This window comes from Eulemur rufifrons, chromosome 7 (assembly GCF_041146395.1).
Source record: "Eulemur rufifrons isolate Redbay chromosome 7, OSU_ERuf_1, whole genome shotgun sequence".
Taxonomy (NCBI): Eukaryota; Metazoa; Chordata; class Mammalia; order Primates; family Lemuridae; genus Eulemur; species Eulemur rufifrons.
Genome location: NC_090989.1, coordinates 285,415,145 through 285,439,813, shown reverse-complemented (window position 1 = coordinate 285,439,813; position 24,669 = coordinate 285,415,145). Strand labels below are relative to the sequence as shown.

General features: G+C 47.5%; 1 protein-coding gene across 1 annotated transcript in view; it reads right to left on the bottom strand.

Annotated features, from left to right (window-relative positions):
- The window catches only part of CAMSAP1 (calmodulin regulated spectrin associated protein 1), a 72,587-nt gene that overhangs the window by 32,153 nt on the left and 15,765 nt on the right, over positions 1-24,669 (bottom strand). Inside the window, exons 2-5 of the mRNA XM_069477105.1 lie at positions 20,372-20,634; positions 19,123-19,284; positions 9,217-9,297; positions 5,332-5,473 (exon numbers count right to left, since the gene is read on the bottom strand). Coding sequence (XP_069333206.1) covers positions 5,332-5,473; positions 9,217-9,297; positions 19,123-19,284; positions 20,372-20,634 — 648 coding nt within the window. The remainder of the gene's footprint in view (positions 1-5,331; positions 5,474-9,216; positions 9,298-19,122; positions 19,285-20,371; positions 20,635-24,669) is intronic.

Sequence of the window (24,669 nt, the reverse complement as noted above, 5' to 3'; positions counted from 1 at the left end):
AATATGGTTAAATGTAATAATCTTTTCTATTACTTGTGCTTTTTTATAACTTAAGTAATCCATCCCTACACATCAGTATCATTGAAGTATTTTCCTGTATTCTCTTCTCAAAGCTAATCTCGGTGGTTCAGGTTCGCACCTTCACCCTCACTCCTGTGGGGGGTGGGGAGGACTCCGCGTGCTCCCTGCAGACGTTCCAACCAGCCAGACCTCCCTCTCCCCACCGCACTGCGAGGCCACCTCAAAGGACCAGGTTCCCTACCACGTGTTTCTTTTCTTGGTTCTATGGGTTCTTCTGGTCCACCTGACTATCCCCAAGCCAAAACCTCACTGTTTTAGCTAATGTAAAGTTAAACAAAACTTGATATTTGTACAGCAAGTACCTCATCTTTTTATTCTTCAAAATTAACTTGGCTGAAATCTGGGATACTAAGTAACAAAATAAATAATAAAAGAAATGGACTATAACCCACTGAATAAAATAAGCACCCATGAGGCCACGCTGACACACACCAACACATGAAGTGGGGGGAGGCGCCCTTCCCGCAGCAGGCCGCTCAGACCGCTCGCTAACAATGCGAAGGATCGCTGAGGCGAGAAACCATCCGGGCATGACAGCACTGCCAGGTGAGCTGGGTGAGAAAAGTGGCACTTACACTGTCCAAAGCCTCTCCCCACACGTTACTAATTCATTATAGAGCAAAATACAGTAACCTTAAAAGCGGAGAAACCCAGCACATGCCACCTAACCCAGTGAACAAAGCTGGCGTCAACAACACTGGGATTTCCTGACATTTGCCCTGCGGTGACGCGCTCAGAAGAACACATCACAAGGAAACAGCAGACAGCCCCAACAAGGGACACCTGACCAACTCGCCAACCTTAATCTTCAAAAACATCATGGTCAAGAAAGACAAAGGCTGGGAAACCAGACACGACAACAAAACAGGATGAGATGCTAGACTGAAAGGACATTACTAGGACAAATGACCAACTGAACGGGACTGCGGACTACTGCGCCAGTGTTAACTTCCCCGGTTTTTGTTGTGCTAGGAGAGTGCCTTTGCTCTCTCCAAATTATTCCCTCATGGCTCAAAGAGACATCACCACAAATGTGACACAATGTAACAAGTGGAAGATCTAGGCAAAAAGTGTACAGAAATGTTCCCTGAACAAACCCCTGTAAATTTAAATTTGTATCAAAATAAAATGTTACAACACATTAACCTTGTTCTTTCGGCCCTTACTCAACCATATGAGTTTTCCAGTTGCCATGTCAATTTCTGTGAAAATAAAAGTATTTATGTGACTGGTAAATTTACAGAACAATCTGGAGAAATCACAATTTTTATGATACTGCCTCTTGGCATCTAAGAATACTGTTTAAAATCTTCTTCAAAACCACAGACAAAAGTTTATGACTTTTTTTTACATTTTTTAAAACATTTTTTACATCTTTTACTTTTACATATTTTTCCTAATGTTTTTTGTTGTGCTTATTCCCAAGAACTTCACAGTTCTGGCTGCATTATGGGCAGACACACCATAATCAGCTGATTCTGGGGTACCTCAGGCTCCTCCTCCCGACCCCCTGCTCAGCTCCGGAGGACCTGCCGACAGGACACAAAGGTCTCCCTCGGAACCGTGTCTGCAGCAGGCTGGGTCAATAAGATTATCGGGTCCAATCAAGTCACTGCGAGGCCAAGAACACGCAGGAAGTGACTTTCCAGAAGGGATTCTCTCGGCACCGGAGGAGGAGGCTGTACAGATCCTGCTCCACGGTTAAATTCCTGTTTTCTCACACTGTGCAGGGGATTTCCAAAGATACTTACACGGAACGCCGGCCTGCAATTCTCTTCTCGTAGTCTACTCTTGGTGTCAGGGAATAATCTCCTCTTACAAAAAGCTAGGGGCATTACTCTCTGGGACAGCTTACGTAACACGGGCTGTCAATCGCGTGCAAGTCTGGCGAAAGAGCCCAGCAACGCCAGTGCGTGCGGAGGAGCTTTGTGACTACTCCGTCTGTGTCCACGTACGTCTTAGCTGTGGGTCCACCTGGTTGGGCTCCCATCTCTCTGGGTTCAACAGAAAATCGTCCATTCCATCTAACATCCCAAACGTAGATGACACATAAACAGCCTCAGCATTTTTCTTATTTTAGTATCTACCATATTCTTTGTCTTTTTCTGATCCATTTTTTCCAGAGGATTATCTATTTTATTAATCCTTTACTAAAACTAGCTTTTAATTTCACATATGCTCTAAAAATTTTACATTTTTTCTACTTTATTAATTTTTGATATTGAATTTACCAAGAATTTATTAGTTTTTATTTTAACAAGGTACATAGTCTTTAAAATGCCAAGCAGTGTTTTTAAAAGCTTAAAAACAGTTCTCTGCCCATTCCACTCCTTCGACCCTTTCTGCCTGTGGCCTGACACTCGCCTTGGTCAGAGAACACTGTGCCCCATCTCCCAGCGGTCACTGGGGAGCAGGCTGCGACCTGCCGCTGTTGCAGTGGACGAGACGGTGGCAGCCCAGGTGCCCCGCAGCTCTCCCCTGCAGTCACACAGCAGGAAGTGAGATAAACCCAGCATCAGACTCTGTACCCATCGCTACGTAACAGTTCCACAGCTGAGCTACACGGTGTCTCTGCTCACACCCCTGGTGCAACTGTTTCCTGGATTCAACACTTGCCTCTTTCTTCCCCAACTCTGCTGCGTCCTAACTGGGCTGGCACACCTGCCCCTCCTGGGCTTTGTCCCAGTGCACTCCCGGGACCATCCACGGAAAGGCTGGTGGCTCCCACCACCCTGTGACGGTCATGCACCCTGGATGGAGCACTCTCCCTGGTACTGGATCCAGCTGTCCTGCTTCCAGGACTGTGGCCTGATGTCATCGGGTTCCCTGACCTGTGTGTGACCTGCTGGGTCCCTCCAGTCACCCAGGAGCCCCTCTTGCACAGGGGCAGAGTTCACCACAATGCCATCAGCGGGGGCTCTGCTTCATGCTTCAGTAACTCTGCTGGGTGCCCGTGGGTCCTTACTACTTAGTCACTAGTGTCCTGGAGACATTTTTCTGTATTTTTTTCTCTTGGGGCTAAGTTCTTCTGTCCTGTTTTCTCTGTTCTCTTCCTAAGCTGATCCTCTGATTCTCCTACCTCTCTCCCTTATTTTTCACCTCTGCTTTTTGTTCTACTTTAAGGGAGATTTCTTCAACTCTGTTATCTAGCATGTTAGTGAATTATCGCATATCAGGGACCAAATGTTTCCTTCCAAGAGCTCTTCTGTGTCCAATCATTTTGTGTGTCTTCCAAAGGTTCCACCCCACAGCCCATCCTCGCTCCGAGGCCCCCCACCCTGTCTGGCGTCTCTCCTGCTCGCCTGCACCGTCTCTGCTACTTTGGTTCCCGTTCAGGTCAGTGGCTTTCCTCAAACAGCAGGGCTCGCCGTCCGCAGTCAAAAGGGAGGCAGCGGGGCCAGGGGTCTGCGAGAGGGCACTGAGCAGGGCCAGCTGTCTCACAGAGGGCTGCCCGACATCAGTGGCTGTGGCCTTCTTCCCTAGGCTTATCTCTACGGAGAAGAACCCTCCCCTGTCTCGTGCGTGGGCAGATCAGTATCACAGAGCCAAGCAGGGACAGAGGCTTCCTGGGGAAGGTGAACCGAGAGAACTGTTCTCACCTTCCGATATGAAGAATTTTATACAAAAGCCCTGATTTTGGTGTGTCACCTCATCCCAGATGCCTCTCTGCCTGGAGTCTGAGACCAAAGCCTATCTGGCTAAGGGTCCCCCGAGAGTGTCCCCCACCTCCTGAGGGTGTGCAGGAGCAGAAAAGCTCACCTGGGCTCTCGCTGCTCTTGAGGAACCACCCCCACCCCAGGCATTACTGTCCCCCGTGGTCCTCGGTGCTGCCATGTGGCCGCCTGGGGTGCCACGGGGTCAGCCGCCGCTGCCCTGGCTTGACCTCCTTCCTTTTCAGTCACCACTTCTCCACTAGTGCACTTGTCGCTCCAGGTCCAGATATACCCTGGTTTTCTCCAAGATGGAATTTGCAATTTAGTTGCTTATTCTCCTTGTTCTGGGGTGACTTTTGACTAGATAAACGGTCAGGAAACTACCTTCATTTTTCTTCCTTCAACTTTCTATGTTCTTTTTCTAATGCACTGAAATGAACCCAGTTCATTAATTTCAAAATTCCTTATTTTCTGGCATGCACACTTGAGGCAACAAATATCCCTTTACGTATCACTGTGAGCTGCACCCTGGGAAGTTCTTAAAAGTATGTCATTCACTTATTCAATATCTACTCCACACCAATTTATCCCAGACCCTGTTTCAGATGGTTGGGATACATCAGTGAACAAGACAAAGAAAACCCCTGCCCTGGTCAAGCTCACACTAGCAAGTCCCGCCGGGATTTCCTCCACAATCCATGAAATAGTTAGAAGTTCCTTCTCTAGTTTCTAGGCATTAAGGATTTGAGAGGGGAGTGTACTAGTCAGGGCTCCCCAGAGAGATGGAACCAGGCAGATGTATGAGAGGGGATTTATTAGAGGAATCAGATCCCATCATCACAGAGACAGAGAAGTCCCACGACACACCGTCTGCAAGCTGGAGAACTAGAGAAGTTGGCAGCCTGGCTCAGTCCCAGTTCGGAAGCCTCAGAAACAGGAAAGTTGATGGTACAGCTCAATCTATCCAGTGCCTGAAGTCTGGCACAAATGTTTCCCACACGGGATATTAGCCTAGAGGGCCCTCCCTTGGCCTTGTGAAAGTCTACCTACTTCAGAAAGAAGGGTGCTCAGCAATACCTAGATCAGAATTCGTGTTCCCACCACCCCTGTCCAGACACCCACTGTCATTCACATTTTTCTCCTCATCATTAGGTGATGAGCACCTGAAAGAGATGCATTGTCATCAGAATGTCACCAATAACAAGCAGGTGGTAGTTGCTCATAAATGGTTTGCAAACAGACTGAATCTTGCATTAATTATCACATCCCCAAACTAAGTTCTAGATATTTTAAATCAATTGAGGAAGATTTACAAAATTCCTCCCCATTTTGAGACATAGGCAAAGTCATGAATAATTTAGAAACACATTACCCAGATACTTTGAAGTACAATTTCTTTATCAGGTAAAATGCAGGCTAAGTATGTGCACAGCACCCCCAGCTCCTCCATCTGTGTGCTAACATCTCAACTGATTTTAAGGATTCAGTGGTACTTTCTGTGTGTTTGGCTTTTTGTTTTTTTACTCTGTAGATCAACGTATGCTCTAATTTCCCTTTAAGCCGTCAGGACTGCGCGGGGGACGCGCTCTGCACTCACCATCCAGTTTCATCTGCTCGGGGCAGTAATAGTGAATCACAGCTAAGAGAGCGGCGCCATCACTGCCGTCCCTCATCAAATCCTCCAGCAACGGGAAGTAGGGTGACTGCCTAGCGGAAAGGTGCTCTCGTCGATAGCGGACCTGTAGTTGATAAAAGGAAAACGGTCTCTGCGTGTGATGTCTCTTCACTACCATATATGTCACAGGCATCCGGTTAGATCAAGGGACATAACACCTGCTAGGCACACGGGGAACACTGCACCCATCCACGAAATGCCAATACGTCTGGAAGACACACTCTGCCTGGAACATACATGCCAAGAACGAGGGAATTGGGCTTTATGGCTACACTGGTCCCACCAGGGACAGCAATTACTTGCTAGACACACCCAGGGCCAGTCTACTCTAAACTGACGCTGGAGGTGGAAGCTGCCGTGGATGCGGCACACGTGGGGAAGGAGAGAGAACGCACGTCTACACTACCAAAGCCAACACACCATAAATAATGAGAAACAAGTTAAATGGTGAACATTCTAATGCTTGGAAGACCCAAGTTACTGTAACTTTTCTAAGTATTATCATCACTGGCCTCAGCCATTAAAAAAAAAAAAAACAGCATTAATATATGGTTTTTGAAATTTCAGAAACTGAGGTAGACAAAATTTCTCATAATACAAAAAATAGACACTCTAATAAATGCAACAAGAAACTAAATCATGCAAGGTGATTTAAAAGAAGTGCTTGTTCAAGGCTTCCGTACTGCTGCATCTAAAGAAGGCCACTGCGTGGTGTTCTGAGCTCCACCACACGGTCGGATCTGCTGCCACGGGCGCGGGTCAGTTTACCGGAGCACAAGACACCCCAGCTGCTGAGGGAAGGACGCTGGCCCAGGCACTACTCCCACACAGCTGCCGGGACCCTCGAGTTCCCTGCACTAACGTCCACAGCTTTAAAAATGGCGTATCCCGCTGCCCACGTGTTCTCCACAGTAGAGAGACACAATACAAACTACAGGAGCAGGCCCAGCAGTGTACAGTGATGACCTGACTTCTGAATTATGCAGATGAGCTCACCTCGAAGAAAACTTGTCTCTAGAATCTAGAATTTCAAGTTGTTATGTCAGTAACTGTATAACGCAGAACAATCAATATTAACATTTCACAAGAAACATTTCTAACACATTCTTTTAAATTTAGCAATAAGGCTTATTTTATGTCAATAAAATCTGCCTCGACACACTTTTAACTTGTTTCTCAGAGCCCACAGCACATCCTACAACACACGACCCGCCTCATACTATACCACGTGTGCAAAGTCCACAGGTTCCAGCATGCAGTGCACCACAGCATGCGCCAGGCCAGGCTTCCACGGAGACAGCAGGCACAGGGGATTGACCACAGTCATGCGGTAAAGCAAATGGTGTCTTGATTACAGATGGATGGTGTGGGTTCAAAATCAAGCAGAACACTCCCTGAACTACAAGGGTCCAGGTAGCTTGCACAACTGCCTTGCAAATCAGTTTCTGTAGACGTCTAGACTGTAAGGTGTGAGGTTAAACCTCTGAACCTGTCGCTCTGTATCAGACCTTTCTGAACTTATCCTCATTGGCCTAGTCACTGACCATTGTTGGGTAGTTATCAACTATCTAATACAAGAAACTGTAAGGGTCACTATTCTTGGTCACACTGTTCTGTTTTTATAAAATTCCCATCTGAAACCTGACTTCCTGCAGGACAGCTACATTCTGTGAGCCCCTGACTAAAGCACATCACTGTTTGAATATGCAGCTGTTTATCCTCCATGATTCAAGAAGTTAAAAGATCTAAATAATCATCAAAAATGCTTTTGTCTTCTTTCTCACTAACACATTTCAAAGACAAACAAGATGCTCTCTCCACGGCGAAGCAGAATTTATTACTGCTCAGATAGTCCCGCTTCCCAGCTCACCTCCACTGGTGTCCCCTTTATGACAGAATTCTAAGAAAAACCCGGCCCAAGTAATGAAACTAAAAGACACAGGCAATTAAAGGAGTACATATAAAACCGTCTGCAAAAAGACCTGTGTTCCAAAAGTTCACGTGGAAAGGCCTCTTGGGGTGCTAAGCATTTTTCCACGTGGACGGGGTCACAAACTGGCTCAGCTTCCAGAATGGGCCACCAGGTGGTGCATAACCAGAATTAAGGTTTTTTAACTTTCTTTTGACGTGAAAATCCACACTGAACTCCAGAAATCCTGTGTTTGTGCTGACCTAGCTCAGGCCCTTCCCCACACCGTGCAGGCTGAGGTGGCAGGAGAGGCTGCAACACCCAAGAGCAGAGGACTCCAAGCACGAGCACGAGCCCTTCTCTGCCGCCCCAGCCCCCTGGCCAGGTACCAGCTCCATAACTGGACAGCCCAGTTCACGGTGACTAACAGACGCTCCATTAAATACCACGGTTGGGCAAGGTAACAACAGGAAGAACAAAATAGAAAGAGTAACTAGGCATTAGATCACTTATCCTGCCTTCTGCTCCCTACTGGCAAAGAGCAGGTGCCCCGCCATTTACGCGTATGTCGGCCACTTAAAGGAGCTACTAAGAAATTGGGCAAGATGTACTTAGAATCCCGAAGTGCAACATCACAAAGCCTATTCAGCTCAAAATGAGGGCAACGCTCGTACTATATAAAGTGTAATAACAATGCCAAGGTGGACATTTAAACAAATGAAAAAAAAAAAAAAAAACAGTTTTAGGTGTGAGCAATTTTTAATGGAAGCAAGTGATCGCGACAGGATGGCTCTGCGGATGGCAGCTGGTGGCTCCGGGTTCACTTACGGGCACTAACTTCCAGTACCACTTGGAGGGAGACTGCTCGGAGGCGAGAGAAGGAAGGCAGGAGAGGAGCATCAGCAGAGCAGGTCCACGTGTGCACGCAGCTAGCACACTTTCCCCACGGCGTTTACACGGCAGAGGCAGGACAGCCTCTGGTAAGCAAAATCTTTCAAGTGCGCGTGGCCATAGGCATGTCGTATTATCAGATGATGAAAGTGGAAGACTACAAGTCATCTCCACAACACTATCCTTTGCAGTAGCAAAGGATACTTCGGAAACTTGCCACGAGTTGGGTACCAAAAGGCAAGAAGTCGACTCTGACTTGGCAAAGGGCTGTTCAGTCTGTACCCACACGTTTAAACAAGTCCATCTGAGGACAAGGAGGAAGCGCCATGCTCAAGACCCAGACGAGGGAGGCACACAGCAGGTGGCGTGACTTGCCACCCACCTTGCTAACAAAAGCATGGCCACTGCCTGGTGCCAATGGAGGGAGAGGGGGGAAGAGGGGAAGAAGGCACACCGCCCTCCACAGCGAGACCTTACAGACGGTCGGGCCACGGTATGTGTGCACTTAACTGTGCTTGGCAAAAGAGAAAATGTCGGAGGAAGCAAGACTAATGACCACAGCGTGTGGCACACCTGTCTGTGCCACCACAGCAAATGCACGGCACTGACCCACCTGGACCACGGCACAAGGTTTCCCAGATGCGCCACCAGCTACACTGCACCTCAGGGCAGTTCCTGGATTTCCAAGGGCACCTTTAGCAATGCGTGATTTCTGGGCTGACTCCCAGGTAAATCCTGTGGCCCCTACTCTTGAGCACCCCGATTCCCCCCAACTCACTCTTCACCCTCTGACAATTCCACACAAAACCACCCTTTCCTGGGAGGCAGGGGGACAGACTGCCCGTGCTGCCCTCAACCAGGCACAGAGGCCCAGCAAGCGAATCCAAGAGGCCGGGGAGTAAAATAAAGCACAAGTGGGAGTAACTAATGTAACTCTTTACCATTGGGACCAGCATTAATACAACAGTAACTTAGTGCATTCCAGAAACATTACATTTATTCTTTACCTTTTGATGAGCGGGACTTTCCAGTAACTGCTGTTTTAATTTAACTTCTTTCTCTGTTATCTCTCTCATTTTAAGATTCACCTAAAGTAGAAGAAAAACGTATTAACAAGGCAGTTGCTTCGTACGTAGTATGTAAAGGCTTTTCTGATGAAATTGGTGGTGGTATCAATGAATGTAATCATTAATACTGTATCACAAAATGTGACAATATTTGGAAGCTCTACATAACTCAGTGAAACCATTTTCCAAATGACCAATGCATGTTACAAAATCATGGGTGCGGCCAGGCGCAGTGGCTCACGCCTATAATCCTAACACTACGGAAGGCTGAGGAGGAAGGATCACTTGAGCTCAGGAGTTCAAGACCAGCCTAAGCAAGACAGAGACCCTGTATTTTCTAAAAATAGAAAAAATAAGCTGGGCTTGGTGGTAGTCCCAGGAACTTGGGAGGCTGAGGCAGCAGGACTGCTTGAGCCGGTGAGTTTGAGGTTGCCGTGAGCTAGGCTGACACCACTGCACTCTAGCCCAGGCAACAAAGCGAGACTCTGTCTCAAAAAAATAAAATAAAATCATGGGTGGGTAAAAGATGCAAGAAGAATGCAAGGAAAATAAATGGATTTTAATATAACAGAGTATATTTGTAAAAAGTTCACTGACCTAGTATCTAGAATATATAAAAGAATAAAACAACAATAAAAAGACCAATAATCCAATTTAAAAATGAGCAGAGGGTATCAGTAATATTTCCCTACAGGAGACATACAAATGGCCCGTAACCACATAAAGAGAGGCTCAGGCCAGGTATGCTGGCTCACGCCTGTAATCCCAGCACTCTGGGAGGCTGAGGCAGGAGGATCACTGGGGGCCAGGAGTTTGAGACCAGCCTGAGCAACATAGCAAGCCCCCGTCTCTACAAAAAGGAAAAAAATAAGCAGGATATGGTGGTGGCACCTGTAGACCTAGCTACTCAGGAGGCTGAGGCTGAAGCAAGAGGATCACTTGTGCCCAGGAGTTTGATTGAGGTTGCAGTGAGCTATGATGACACCACTATACTCTAGCTGGGGTGACAGAGCAAGACTATGTCTCAAAAAAAAAAAAAAAAAATATTCTTTTAAGTCCACAGTTGTTTTTTAGAATGTGAAGACTTCCTAGGAAGTTTGAAACTCTTGATAAACACAAAGGAATGAAAAACAACAAAAATGGAAAATATGGGGAGATATATATATATATTAATAACTTTTGTTCTCAATTTTTAACTACTTCTAAAGATAAAAGACAAAACAACACGTCTGGGGTTGCAGCAAAATGAGTAACAGTGATGTCTTCTATTACTGGTGAAATGGCCTCACTTTACCTGCAGGCAGCCTATGATAACCTAAACATACAGACTGTGATCCTAAAGTAACCCCTAGAAATACTGGAAATAAAATGGAACAATAAAAATTACTCAATCCAAAATAAAGCAGAAAAGAGGAAAGACAGAAAGAGATAAACAGAGTCGGGCTCAGTGGCGTGTGCCTGTAGTCTCAGCTACTCAGGAGGCTGAGGCAGGACTGCCTGAACCCAAGAGTTCCGGACCAGTCTGGGGGATATAGCAAGACCCTCTTAAGTGAAAGGCCCCTCTGGAGGGGACGGAAGAAAAGGAGGAGGAAAGGAGGGAAGGAAAAGAGATAAACAAAAATCAGGCCAGGCGAGGTGGCTCACGCCTTTAATCCTGGCACTCTGAGAGGCTGAGGCAAAAGGACCACTTGAGGTCAGAAGTTCCAGACCAGCCTGAGCAAGAGCAAGACCCTGTCCTACTGAGCACAGAAAAATTAGCTGGGCTTCATGGCATGGACCTGTAGTCCCAGCTACGAGAGGCTGAGGCAGGAGGATTGCTTGAGCCCAGGAATTTGAGGCTGCGGTGAGCTACAATGACACCACTGCACTCTAGCCTGAGTGACAGAGTAAGATTCTTGTCTCCAAAAAAAAAAAAAAAAAAAAATTTTCAAACAAGATGGTAAAAGTCAGCCATATGTATAATCACATTAAATGTGATTGGTCTAAACACTCCAACAGTAATGCAGAGATTGTCATATGGTATCTATAAGAAACTCATGTTAAATAGAAAGACACCAAGAGGCTAACAGTGAAAGAAAGGAAGAAGTTGTACCACGTACCCACTATTCTTAAGGAAGTGGGGACAGCTATGTTAATGTTAAGTGAAGTAGGCTTCTGGGACGTGGATCATCACCAGTGATAAAGCGAGACATTGCATAATGACAAAACAGTTAATTCATCAAGAGATACAAAAATCCTAAAATTGTGTGAATAACAGACTTTGAAAATACAAAAAGCAAAAACTAACAGAATTGAAAGGTGAAACAGACAAAATTACAACCACAGATTTCCACTCTCCTCTGAGAGTAACTGACAGGCACAAAAGTCAGAAAAACTACCACAGGAGATGCAAACACCAACAACCAATTTGAATTGACACATAAAACACTCTACCCTAAAACAGCAGAATGTATATTCTTTTCAAGTGCACACGAAACGTTCTGTGAGACAGAACATGTGGTTGGTGAGCCGTAAAATGAATCTCAATAAATTTAGGATTGAAGTCACAGAGTATGTTCTGACAACAGAATTAAATCAGAAATCAAAACACAAAAAGGGCCGGGCGCGGTGGCTCACGCCTGTAATCCCAGCACTCTGGGAGGCTGAGGCAGGTGGATCGCTCTGAGGTCAGGAGTTCGAGACCAGCCTGAGCAAGAGCGAGACCCCGTCTCTACTAAAAATAGAAAGACATTATATGGACAACTAAAAATCTATATAGAAAAAATTAGCCGGGCATAGTGGCGCATGCCTGTAGTCCCAGCTACTCGGGAGGCTGAGGCAGTAGGATCGCTTAAGCCGAGGAGTCTGAGGTTGCTGTGAGCTAAGCTGACGCCATGGCACTCACTCTAGCCTGGGCAACAAAGTGAGACTCTGTCTCAACAACAACAAAAAAAAAACAAAAAAAAACACAAAAAGATATCTAGAACCTCCCTCCAAATGTTGACAAATTAAACATCAAACTTCTACATAACCCAATAATAAAACAAGAATCCACATGTGAAACTGAAAATATTTTAAAGAGAACGATGAAAAAGCAACCTATAAAAATGCATACGGCACAGCTAACGCACGGCTTAGAGAGGAATCAACACGCTTATGTGAGAAACGAAGAAAGGCTTCAACGAACACCTTCCACCTTAGCCAGAAAAGGACAGCAAATCAACCCAAAATAAAGAGTGAAAATGACAACAAAGGCAAAAGGAGAAATTAAATATTAAACAATACAGGAAAATCAATAAAAACTAAAAGATTTTTAGATGATTAACAACATAATCAGACCAATCAAGGGAAGGGGGGGAAGAGGGAACAGAGGGAACATATCACTACAAATCAGATACATAAAAAGGAATAAAGAAGTAATATCAAGTTTATGTCAATAAACTCAACAACTAAATGAAACTGACATATCCCTTCAAAGTTACAAATCACCAAAACTGACACAATATTTAACAGAAAATCTAAACACATGTATATTAAAGAAATTAAATGCATAATTAAAATCTTCCCACTAAGAAAAGTCCAGCCCCAGAAGGTTTTACTAGTGTATACCACCAAAGACGTAAGGAAGTAACACTGACCATACACAAACTACCTCACAAAGAGGAGGAAATATTCCCCAACTCATTTTTTGAGCCCCGCATTACCCTGAGACCAAAACGAGAAAAATACATGATTAAATAAAAACTACAGACTAATATCCGTCAAGAACATTGGTGCAAAAATCATCAACAATATATTTGATGTTAGGAAATTGAATCTATCAATATATAAAAAAGTAACAATCACAACCAATTGGTATTTGTCCTACGGGGATGAAAGGCTGGTTCAAAACTCAAAAATCAATTAATATAATTCACTGTATCAACAGACTGAAAAAGAAAAGCCATATAATCACCGCGATAAATACAGAAAAAGCAGCTGATAAGTTCAACATGTACTCATGAAAAAAATATCCTAAGCAAACTAAGAATAGAAGGTAAGTCCTAAAAAAGGGCATCCACGAAAAGACTTAACAGCTAACCTCTGTAATGGAGTAAATGATTATTCTCTAAGATTGGACACGGGCAAAAATGTCTTCTTTCACCACTTCCATTCAATACCAGGAGGCCCTAACCAGTGCAATAGGGAATTTTTTTTTTTTTTTAAGAAGCAGGTTCTCACTCTGTTGCCCAGGCTACAGTGAAGTGGCATGATCATAGCTCACTGCAGCCTCAAACTCCTGGGCTCAAGTGATCCTCCTACTCAGTCTTCTAAGTAGCTGGGACTATAGGCCACACCACCAAGACTACCTGATTTTTTATTTTTTGTAGATATGGGGTCTCACTATGTTGCCCAGGCTGGTCTTGAACTCCTGGCCTCAAGTGATTCTCCGGCCTCAAGTGATTCTCCTGCCTCAGCCGCCCAAAATGCAAGAATTACAGATGTGAGCCACCACGCCTGGGAAAAAAATGAGCATATGGATTAGAAAGTAGTACTGCTGTCTTTATTCACAGACAACACGATCTTGTATACAGAAAATATTTAGAAATGTTTTAAATGCCACTAGAACTAATAAATAAGTTTAGTAAGGTCACAAAATATAAGGTCAATATAAAAATTACTAATTGCATTTCTATAGACTGATAACTAGAAAACAAAATTAGGAAAATACAACTTATAACAGAATCAAAAACATGAGAAGTACGGGAAGAAGGTTAACAACCTATACACAAGACCTTACCCTGAAAAACTATAAACCACAGCTGAGAGAAACTGAGTGCACATAAATGGAGAGACACAGCATGTCTGTGGACTGGAAGACACATATTGATAACACGTCAATTCTCTCCAAACTGATCTAACTTCAGTGCGTCCCAATCAAAATCCCAGCAAGTATTTTTTGTAGAAACTGACAAGCTGATTCTAAAATTCTTGGTGGACACGCAGAGGACCCAGAATAGCTAAAACAGTTTTTTTAATACAAAGGATATGGCGGTGCAAAGACTTGCACTGTCAAACTTCCAGTGTTCCCATAAGCTGCAGCCATCAAGGCTGCCTGGGGTTGGCATAAAAGACCAGGGCAACAGAACAGAGCCTGGAAACAGACTCACATGCATGTGGCCTAACTGACTTTCAACAAAGCTGCCAAGATAATTCAACGAGGAAAGAAAAATTTCTTCCACAAATGGCTAACAACTGTTATCTGTATGAAGGAAAAATGAAACAACTCTTCCCTCACATCACTCACAAAAGGTAACTCCACGTGGGTCACGGGGGTGTGCAAGAGCTTCGACGACACATCTGCACAACCGCAGAGCAGGTGAAGACTTCTTCGGAAACAAAAGGACAAACCATAAAAAGAAACACTGATAAACTAGGCTACAAAAAACTTAAAAGCCTTTGCTTTTTGACAGACACTGTTTAGGAAACAAAAAGACAGCCAGACTGGGAGAAGATACTCACAATATATATATCTGACAAGGTACTTGATTCCCAAATATATATATATTTATAATTCTTGCAATGTTATAAGACAACCCAATAAAAAACTGGACAAAATATTTGAATAAGCACTTTACAAAAGACTACAGATGATGCAAATCTAGGAAAATGTAAATTAAAACTACAATGAAATGCTGCTACTGATTGTTGACAAAAGTATAGAGCAACTGAAACTCTCCTATCTTGATAATGGGAGTTTAAAATTGTTACCATCACTTTGGAAAATATACTGGCAGTTTCTCCTAACAATTTAATTTAAATAGACTTATATAAGTTATATATACTTATCTCATATGACCCAGCAATTCTCCTCCTAAGTACTTACTCAAAGAAATGAAAATATAACTGCACGGACTTCCACACAAATGCTCCCAGTGGCTTTATTCAAAATAGGCAAAAACCGGAAAAGACTCGAGCGCCCATCAGAAGGTGGACGGACAAATTACGGCACAGTCACACGATGGGATTCTACTACGCACAGACAGAATCAAACTGCTAACAGACGCAATGCCATGGATCGAACTCTAGAACAGTTTGTTCAGTGAAAGAGGCCAGGCATGAGAGAGCCCATACCATACCAAGTGATTCCATTTTTACCAAAACCTGGAAAAGGCAGAACTAACCCACAGCAAAGGATGCAGCTCAGCAGTTACCTGGGTCAGGATTAGCTGCAGAGGAGCTTTTTGAGGGTGACGGAAACATTATCTTGATCGCGGTGACTGTCAAACAGATAACAGTCGCTTGTCAAAACTCACTCGGATCCATGTACTGCACGTAAGTTATACCCCATCAAAGCCGTTTTAAACACAGATAAAAGCGCCTGGCTGGGCATCAACAAGCCAAAGCAAGAGCCCCAGCAAGGTGTCCACGGCAGACCTTCAGAGCCCTCAGGAAGGAGGAGGGCCCAGGTCACACACGCAACAGGGAACCCAGACGGCAGACCCCTCGGTCTTGAAGAGAGAAGACAGCTAGTGGGCAGCTCCCCCAGAGCAGGGGAAGTGGCTTCCCCGGCAGGTGCGCAGAGGAGCTGGGAGGGAGGCTCCTGCATCCTCTCAGCGCTGCACGGATGCTCTCAGCTAAGCACCTGGGACAAAGGCCTAGGCCAGGAGGAGGCAGCTGAGCTAGTCCAGCGCAGCAGTGAAGGGAAGCCCAGGAGGGCAGACATGCTGGTGGCCCAGGCAGCAACCATCTAGGCTGGGGCAGGACACAGTCCCAGACTGATGCTACAAAGAAAGAGAAACTCCTCTCACTGGACAGGCCTGTCGTGTGGCCCATTCTCTCAGGAATAGCTGACGGGATGAGACCACCCAGACATAGAGCCAAACATAGGTAATGGCCTCACAGACGTGGATGCGAGAGCAGCTTACACCTGCACTCAAATGTACGGAAACGTGGTACCTACGACCAAAGCTTCAAAAGGAATGCAGATCTTACAGGCATCAAAGAACTGAGGCTGGAGAAAAAACTCACCCCTCTGGAAACCTCACAAGAGCCCAAAGCTTACTAAACATGCACCAATTCACAGTGGAGAGAAAACTGGCCAGCACGGTGAAGGTGGGGAAGCTCGTGAGGTGCCTGAGAATCCACACTGGAGAGGAGGCAGGGTGCACGACTGGGACACCAGGGACTTCACGCCGAAGAGGCTCTGGACGCAAGGAACGGGGGGGGGGGGGGGGGGGGGGGCGTTCAGCCAGCTGCGCCCAGAGCCCACACCCTGACCAAGGTCAGAGCAGCCACGTAAGGGGACCATTACTGTGAGGAACTTGGATTCCTGTGGAAATGCCACGGGAATAGCAAAACGTGGAAAACATTGAATACAAATTTAATTATTGGATGAGAAAAAAAGAAAAGATCATGAAAACTGAAGTATTAACTCCAGAAAAAACAGAACGTGTACAAGAAAAGGAATGTGAGCTATGAAAACAGGTGCCTAATCATAGCAATATAAAGTCTGACCACAGATGTGCCCAGCGTTGTCAATGTGACCTCAGAAGATGGGGACAGCAAGTAGAGGGACACACGAGCTATAATCATCGTTCGCCACAATCCTAAGTCAGTAGATGACATACCCGTGACAAGCTAGGAGCCAGAAATAGTGTATTTCTTTAAAGGAGGAAGAGAGGCGGAGGCGGCAGGATTGCCTGATGCCAGGAGTTCAAGACCAGCCTGAGCAAGAGTGAGATCTACCTCTACAAAAAAGAGAGAAATTAGTGGGCATGGTGGCATGTGCCTGTAGTCCCAGCTACTCGGGGGGCTGAGGCAGGAGGATCTCTTGAGCCCAGGAGTTGGAGGCTGCAATGAGCTATGACGACGCCACTGCACTCTACCCAGAGCAACAGAGTGAGACCTTGTCTCAAAAAAAAAAAAAAGGAGGAGGAACAGAGTAAACATGTGAGGAAAGTGACACCTCTGGAGTACAGGAAGATCATCTTTTATATATCTGCCAAGTCCACACACAAATAACCCAGGAAATTACTTATAAATACATAGCAAATACATGAGAATCCTGATCGGACAGGGGAGAAAGGAACATGCCCAGCCCCAAAGGAATGTGAGCGAAGATACGAACAAGCCATTTACCAGGGAAGAAAGATAAATAGCCACATACTTTATTTTTTTAAAGTTCAACTTTGCCAATGAATGAAGAAATTTAAAAAGACACTATTTTTCACCTTTCAAACTGGCAATCGATTTTTAATAATAGCTCACACATGGGAAAACGGTAAAAAGACACCTACACAGACCAACAGTGTAAGAAAAGTGATACAATCTGTATGGTCAGATTTGGTCAAAAAACAACCAAAAGTCCTTAAATATGAACATTTTTGTCACAACTATCCCTTGGTAGGACCGTGTTCTGAGGGAAACCGCTGAGACCGCACAGAGCGGAAGGAGACCACTCGGCCTCCACACCAGGCGCGGGCGGGGCGTCGGATCGGACGGGTGGGTGCTCACCTCACGGGGCGCACTGGGTGCAAACCTCGGCATGCGACAGAACACGCAGCAAACCTCCAGTGTGGTTTAAGTCTACATGTTACAAACAAAAACTATCGGAATTTTTATCAAAATGTGAACTATTTTCATAAGTGGCAAGATTTGGGTAATTTACATTTTGTTCTTTTTGCTCATCCATAGTTTCTAAATTTTCTATAACCACCATGTCATCTTTTATAGTAAGGGGAAAAAAATCAATAAAAGATGTTAAAGAAAAGTTAAAATTTGAATTTTTGACCATAATAAGCTTCTGCTAGGATAAGAGCATCACCAGAAGCCCAGACTCCCGTGGAAACGGGCACCAGTCCTGAACACCGTTTTTTACCAGGATTCCTGCTGACAACACCTCCCGCACGCACGGTGTCAGGAGCATGCACGGTGCCCGCCACCACGAGGCATCCTCCGGGCAGCAGCAGAGTGGGCAGAGACGGCCCTGGCCAGCACCCAAGTCCAAACTAGGGCCCAGAAGCTCCCCAGTGAGTCCTAGAAAACCCAGAGGCTTTCTGCCCTCTACCTTACAGCAGGGTCATGACATTTTAGGGGGCCTGCCTGTCCACCAGATTCCCCAAACCCCAGTTTGGGTGGGAAAACAACTAAAGAGCAGGGCAACTGTCCTAGAAGAAATCACAGCACAAAACTTTACCAATTCCTAGCAGAAAGACCTGCCTGTCCCAGCCAAAGGGAGAGGCTTTTAAGGGGAGTCAGCAAACAGCACTGCCAGCCTGTCTCTGCCTGAGCAAACTACGCAAGCAGCTACCCTAATTCAAGCCCCCGAGCACAGCCTCGCACAGGCTGCGCCACGTTCCACGGCCTTCACATTACTAATGCCCACACTTGCACACATTTTTGCAAAAAAGGAGGCTTACTACCCAAAAGTCTTTGGTAAGGTAATCCTATACATACTATTAAAATAAACATTCTTTACATACAAAAATTATACTATAAGCTTCTAAATGTAAAGGGAGAAAATGGTATTGAGAAGACACCATTTTTTCCTTTATCAAACTGCTTTCTAAAGTTGAAAATTCCTTCACTGTATGTAGGTACATGAGATAAAAAGAACTTATCCATTTAAACCATAACTGTGTACTGCATTTTCAAATACAAATTTATCACACTCTGCTCTTGACATTAAGGAGTAACGCCTGTTTGCTTTGTTTTTTGATGACAGCAGACACATTTCTGGACACAGATTATGCAAAATAAAGCCCCAGATGAAACGACTGAGAGGCTGGGTCTCAGTGTGACAGCAAGGACGTATGCTACTCTCAGGAAGAAGAGGACGGGCCACGGGAAGAGGGTCGCACAGCTGTGCCGTGGGGAGGCACCCACCTTGTTGATCCAGAACACCATGGCATCCTCAAGGTCGTATGGAAGTTCCTTCGAGGCGCTGAATGTTGAGAAGCGCTTGACGCTGGCCACCACCTTCTCGATGCTGATCATCTCCACGGTGTAGGCCATCATCAGGGCGTCCACCATCGCCATGTGGGCACTCTGGGGACAGAGGCAACAGTGATACCACCAGGTTACAGTGTAGGGGACCTGCCCAGACTCAGGACTCCGGCCTCATTGTTTCTTACCCTCCCGCATGAAGAGATGCTAAGATCTGAGACCTGCATTCCGTCCTATTTCAAGCCTGGCATTGTTGGCCAAAGAGCCTTAGGATGACAGGATCCAGGGAACCCTCTCAGGGAGGCAGCCCTGCGGCCCTTAGTGTAGCATTTCACGGTCCTTGTTTCTTCATCTCCCTAGCCAGCCTGTGAGATTCCCCCGGTCGGTGGTGGGCTTCCTACAGTCCTTCTAGCAGCTGTGGAAAAGGCACAGAGGGGAGACCTGCCCAAGGCCATCTGCCCATCAAGGGACTCTGGCTACTGGTCCACCGCTCTGCGGGTAAAACTAAACCACGTCTTTGTGCCATGTCCTCACAGAACACAGTAACATTCTCTTCACCCAAAACACATCATCCACAAAGTCTGAGACTGAAGCCACAGGCTGCAGAATGCCGGGGACAACCTGAACAAAGGAAGTGCAGGAGCACGAAGAATGGCATAGACCTAGCACGTTCCAGGGAAGAATTGTCAGCAGCTTGGCTTCAGAGAAAGACTGGGCAGGCAGTGCTTAGGGAAGGAGAAGGCGTACTTATTTATTTTGGCAGAGAAACACTTCTAAGGTATGCATTTGACAATCGAATAGAATGGGCTCAACAATCGTATTTCAAATGATGTGGAAAAAGCTTTCCTCCAACATTTTTCTGACTAGACCTCCCTTCAGTCTCAGCTGTCACAGAGCACTCACAATGGGCAAGAGAGCTAAAGGCAAGCTGCTCCTTTCCCCATTTTCCAAAACAATCACGCACTTGAAAAGATGCATACATCAGAGCACACTCCGCACACGCACGCGCACGCGCGCACACACACACACACACACACGCACGCGCAAACCCCGCCGTCCTGCCGCACTCCCGCGTACACACCACCTGCTGCCTAAAGTGCCCAGTCTGCGCCGCCAGCGTGTCACCACCAGGCACACAGACGGAGCCCACGGCTCCAGGGGCTGCCTCCAAGGGCCACAAGCCACTCACCATCTTTATGGGTGCTCGGCCGAGGTCAGAGTCTGTCACGGGGGTGTCGTCGCTCTCCATCACGTAGATCCCTTTCCGAGACAGGGCCTGAATGACAGACTGGTGTCCTTGTAAGGCGGCCACCTGGTCTCCTTTCAAGATGAGGCTGCAGACACGACAGTACAGCTCACTGGACAGGAGAAGCTTGATGACGGGGGGTTTAATGTGCTCCTGCTCATACTGGTCAATGTAGAAAGGGTCCCTGAGGTCCTCGGGGATGTTATCTGCAGCCAGGAAGAGAGCACCCTGTGAGCACAATCGCACGCTCGAGTCTCCAGAGCACCCCCAGGGCGGATGACGCCCGCACACAAGAGCCCCTGTTCATGCACCAATGAAATGGGCGACCATCAACATAAACAGGTCCCAGGCTGGTCGATAATTTCATTGTCTGCTGCACTGACAAAGCAAACCACAGCACCGCAGACTTGGGGGACACGGGCAACAAGCCGTTTCATGACGCCCACCCGCCATGGCCCGGCAGGACGACTCTCCTAACGTGCAATGGTGAGAAGCTGGTGTGGAAGCCCTGCCACTAAAGGGCAACTGAAATGTAGTCGGGCTAGGACCACACAGTGCCTGGTGACACCAGACAAGACGGCATGTGGGCACAGCCGGCACTGGCCCTGGGGAGGGAGCCCAGTGTGTCCTCTTTCTGATGTGAAAATCAGAGGTGACAACAAAGGCCGGGGTCTTTACAGAGCAGAGCGCCAGGCGCGGTGCTGCGGTTACCATGACAGAGGCAGAACGGTGGCAACCAGGCCTTTATCCATCTTTGGACCAGGCTGCACTAGACTCTTTACATTAAACACGTTATTACACTTACACATCACTGCGATGCTCCCAAATCAGGACTACTGTCCCTACATTACAAATGAGAAAACTGAGGCACAGAGACAGTAAGTGATATGCCCAAGGTCACGGAAAGCAGAAACCAGCCCTGAACCCACACACTCTGACCCAGGGAGTATCCTGTGTACTCTCAACTACCAGTGCCTCCCACACCACCACCACCAGGGGCAACACGCATGCACACAGCAGCCGCGCGGACCACCGCTGGTTCCGCCCACTCTGCCAGACAGTGCGCAAGTCTATGAGCAGCACCTCCCAGTCGAGCTCCTCACTCGCCTTGCGTGATGCCAAGAGCCGTCCCGCAGAAGGGAAGAGGGGTCTCTGTAGTCAAATGCATTTGGGAAACACGAGGTCCCATGGAGGAAGACCCTCTGTCTCTGACATGCTCTGTGCCCTGAGACTCAGCTGGGGCACAGACGGCCTCATCCCCCATGGATGCTTTTGGAACTCTCCCCACCTCTGGCTACCTCCAAGAACAGCTGGGGGAGAAAACCCGCTGCTACCGGAGTTGAAACCACCAGCCATGCCAGGGACGTTCACCACACGCCAGCAAGCCCCTCTTCCTGTCCAGGTGCTCCGAAGCACTGCCTGAGGGCAAGACCGACTCAGTGTGTGACTTTTAGCAGCTCCCCTCCTCTTTCTCCACTCCTATCTCCTTTTACTTTCTTTACAGGTACTGTTTTCTGAGCCCTGAGTCATTTAATCCCAGGTCTGCGAAGCCACGTCCCTTCCCCACAGTCTGAGCACCGCACAACTGGTTTCCTATTCCTGAACAGCAGCAGCCACCAGCACACAGCACTTTCATTTTTAAGTGGCACACACATCAAATTTGGTCACCACGGCAACCCAGAGTGGCCAGGGTGAGCGTCAGCTCCAGCTCTTTAAAGCTGGCTTAAGGGAGTCGAATCCACGCTCAAATCCTGAGGACCACATCGGGTAATCTTGTACTCTGAAGTCACTTGGATTTGAAACAAAAAAGACACACCGATAATAAAAGGAACAGACCCCAAGGTAACGCAGAGCAGGAAGACTCGGGCTTTCCTCGCCAGCCAGTGGCAGAGGTGGCACACGAGCAGGAGCAAGAGAAGGGACGGAAGGAGTCGCCGCACCTGCTGGAATGAGGTGTCCCAGGGAACCAGAGCAAGGTGGCCAGGGCTGGCCAGGGACAGCAGGCAGCCTGTGAGGCATGCACCTCGGGGACAGCGGGCCCTGCCTCTGAAGGGTGGGATGTCAGGGGAGGGCCCTGAGCCAGAGTCCCACAATCTGACAACTTCTTTAGAAGCTCACGCCAGCTGCTAGGGAAGGATGCGGCCTTCATCTTCCCAGCTGAGCAGTCACCGCGGCCTGGCCAGCCAGGGCTCCCGGCGAGAGCAGCCCTGCCCTGACCTGCAGATGCCTCCCCCCTGCTCTCTTCCAACTCGCTGCCTGCTCCACCTCGGCCTCCAAGTCTCCCTAATTTCTCCATGTATTCGGAGAGGCACGTCCCACCTCACTCCTCAGGGGACCTAATTCAGTTTGGTGGCTTCAAAGACCAGACACAGAGTGATCCCTAAATGTACATTCCTAGCCCTGGCCACTTCCCTTGATCTGCCTATCTGACATCTCCATGCAGATTCCGGGGGCACCTCAAGCCCAATCGGCCTGGTCCACACCACGCTCCCTCCCACTTGGACAACTGGCACAACTTAGGAGAGAAAGACCCCCCCCTCCCCTGCTCCTTCTCTGGCTTGGGCAGCACCATGCCCTGCTGCCTGCCCCTTCTCTGGTCACTTCTCCCTTTGGCTTCTCTCCTGGCGTCGGTCTGTGCATCTGGTGTTGTTCAGGTTTGCCCTGACCAGCTTCTGCCCTTGCTGTGTCCACGGCATCGGTCACTGTGTGTGTGACAAGTTCCAAATGCTCCTCATCAGCCCATTCCTTTCTTTTGGGCTTCCACTCTCTCCACCCGCCTCCCCGTCGGAGCCAGTGAGTCTCTGCCCTGCCGCTCAGCTGAATCACCTAGGAGCTCTCCACCACAAGGACACCCATGCCACCGCCCAGACCAACTCACTCAGGATGGCCTGTGGGCAGCCTGGGCATCAGCATCTGACACTGAGCATCACCTCTGCAGAAGCTCCAGAGGTGGCCATGACAGTCCCCTTCTAGAAGATGCTGTTACTCTTCTATTACAGAAATTAGTCCCCCCCAAAGTAATTTCAACGTAAGGTAAAGTGACCAGAGGTGGTCTTCCAGATGACTACTACCCATACCCCCACCTCTATCCTGGAGATACCAGACACAGGAGAAAGAAAAGCCAACACCATGGCCCCTGCAGGCCTGAGCCCTCTGACCCCTACACACCAGGGAGAACCGATAATAAAACTGCACCCAACAGCAGCAGGGATGGGCATGCGCTGGGAAGAGTGGGCACCCACAGTGCTCTCTCCCACTGTGCTGCGCAGGTTCAGGTGCACGACATGGCCAGGAGGGGAGACAGACCCCTGGGAACCCTAGAACCAGGGGCGAGGATCCCCGAGAAGAGGGCAGGGGTGAAAGGGTCCTTTAAGTCTGTGAGTAATGTCCTAGATACCCCCTGGCAGCCCACGTGTGAAACCAACGATGGGCACAGCGACAACTTCGAGAACTACACAGGTTTCCCCGTCCGGCAGACAGACCAGAACCGCAGCACAAAGGCTGTGAAAACTACACCGACAGCAACCACAGCCACGGAAGGCAGGCCAGGACTTGCAGCCTCAACCCAGCCGGCCTGGACTACCCGCCAAAACAAACTAAAAAGCCAACATCAATAGATTTCTAACAGGATACAGCGTCTCAAGACATAATATTCTAAATGTCTAACATACAACCCAAAATTACTTACCAAAAAAGAAAAAACCGACAGGAAAACCTACAGCTCTCAAGAGAAAAGACAATCAATAGTGACCCCTGACGACCAAATGTTAGGACTGTCTGACAAAGACTTTAAAGCAATTATCATAACTATGCTCCAAGGAAGGAAGGACAAACACTTGAAAGACACGAAAACACTAACACAAAACAGAAAACTCCAGGGAAAGAGAAGTCCCAGTATGGAGCAGAAGGCAGGCAGGTGCTGTGAAGAGAAGGGCTGGCAGAGCAGCTCCCCTGCCACGGCCACCCTGGCCTCCCCACGAGCAGCACTGCCCAGACACAGCTGCCCCCACGACGGCGAGGGGTGGGCAGCAGACCGCCAGCCCTCATGGGACACACCCCACGCCACTTCCATTTCCAGGCTTGGTGGTCACAACGCAGGCACCAGCTCTTCTACAAGGACAGTGCCTGGTGGAGGGACACGGAGGTTTCACAAGGGCAAGTTCGATCAGTTTGGGGGAAGGGTGACACACGGGGACAGCCGAGCACAAACTGTAAGGCCAGAGGCTCCCCACCCTGACATG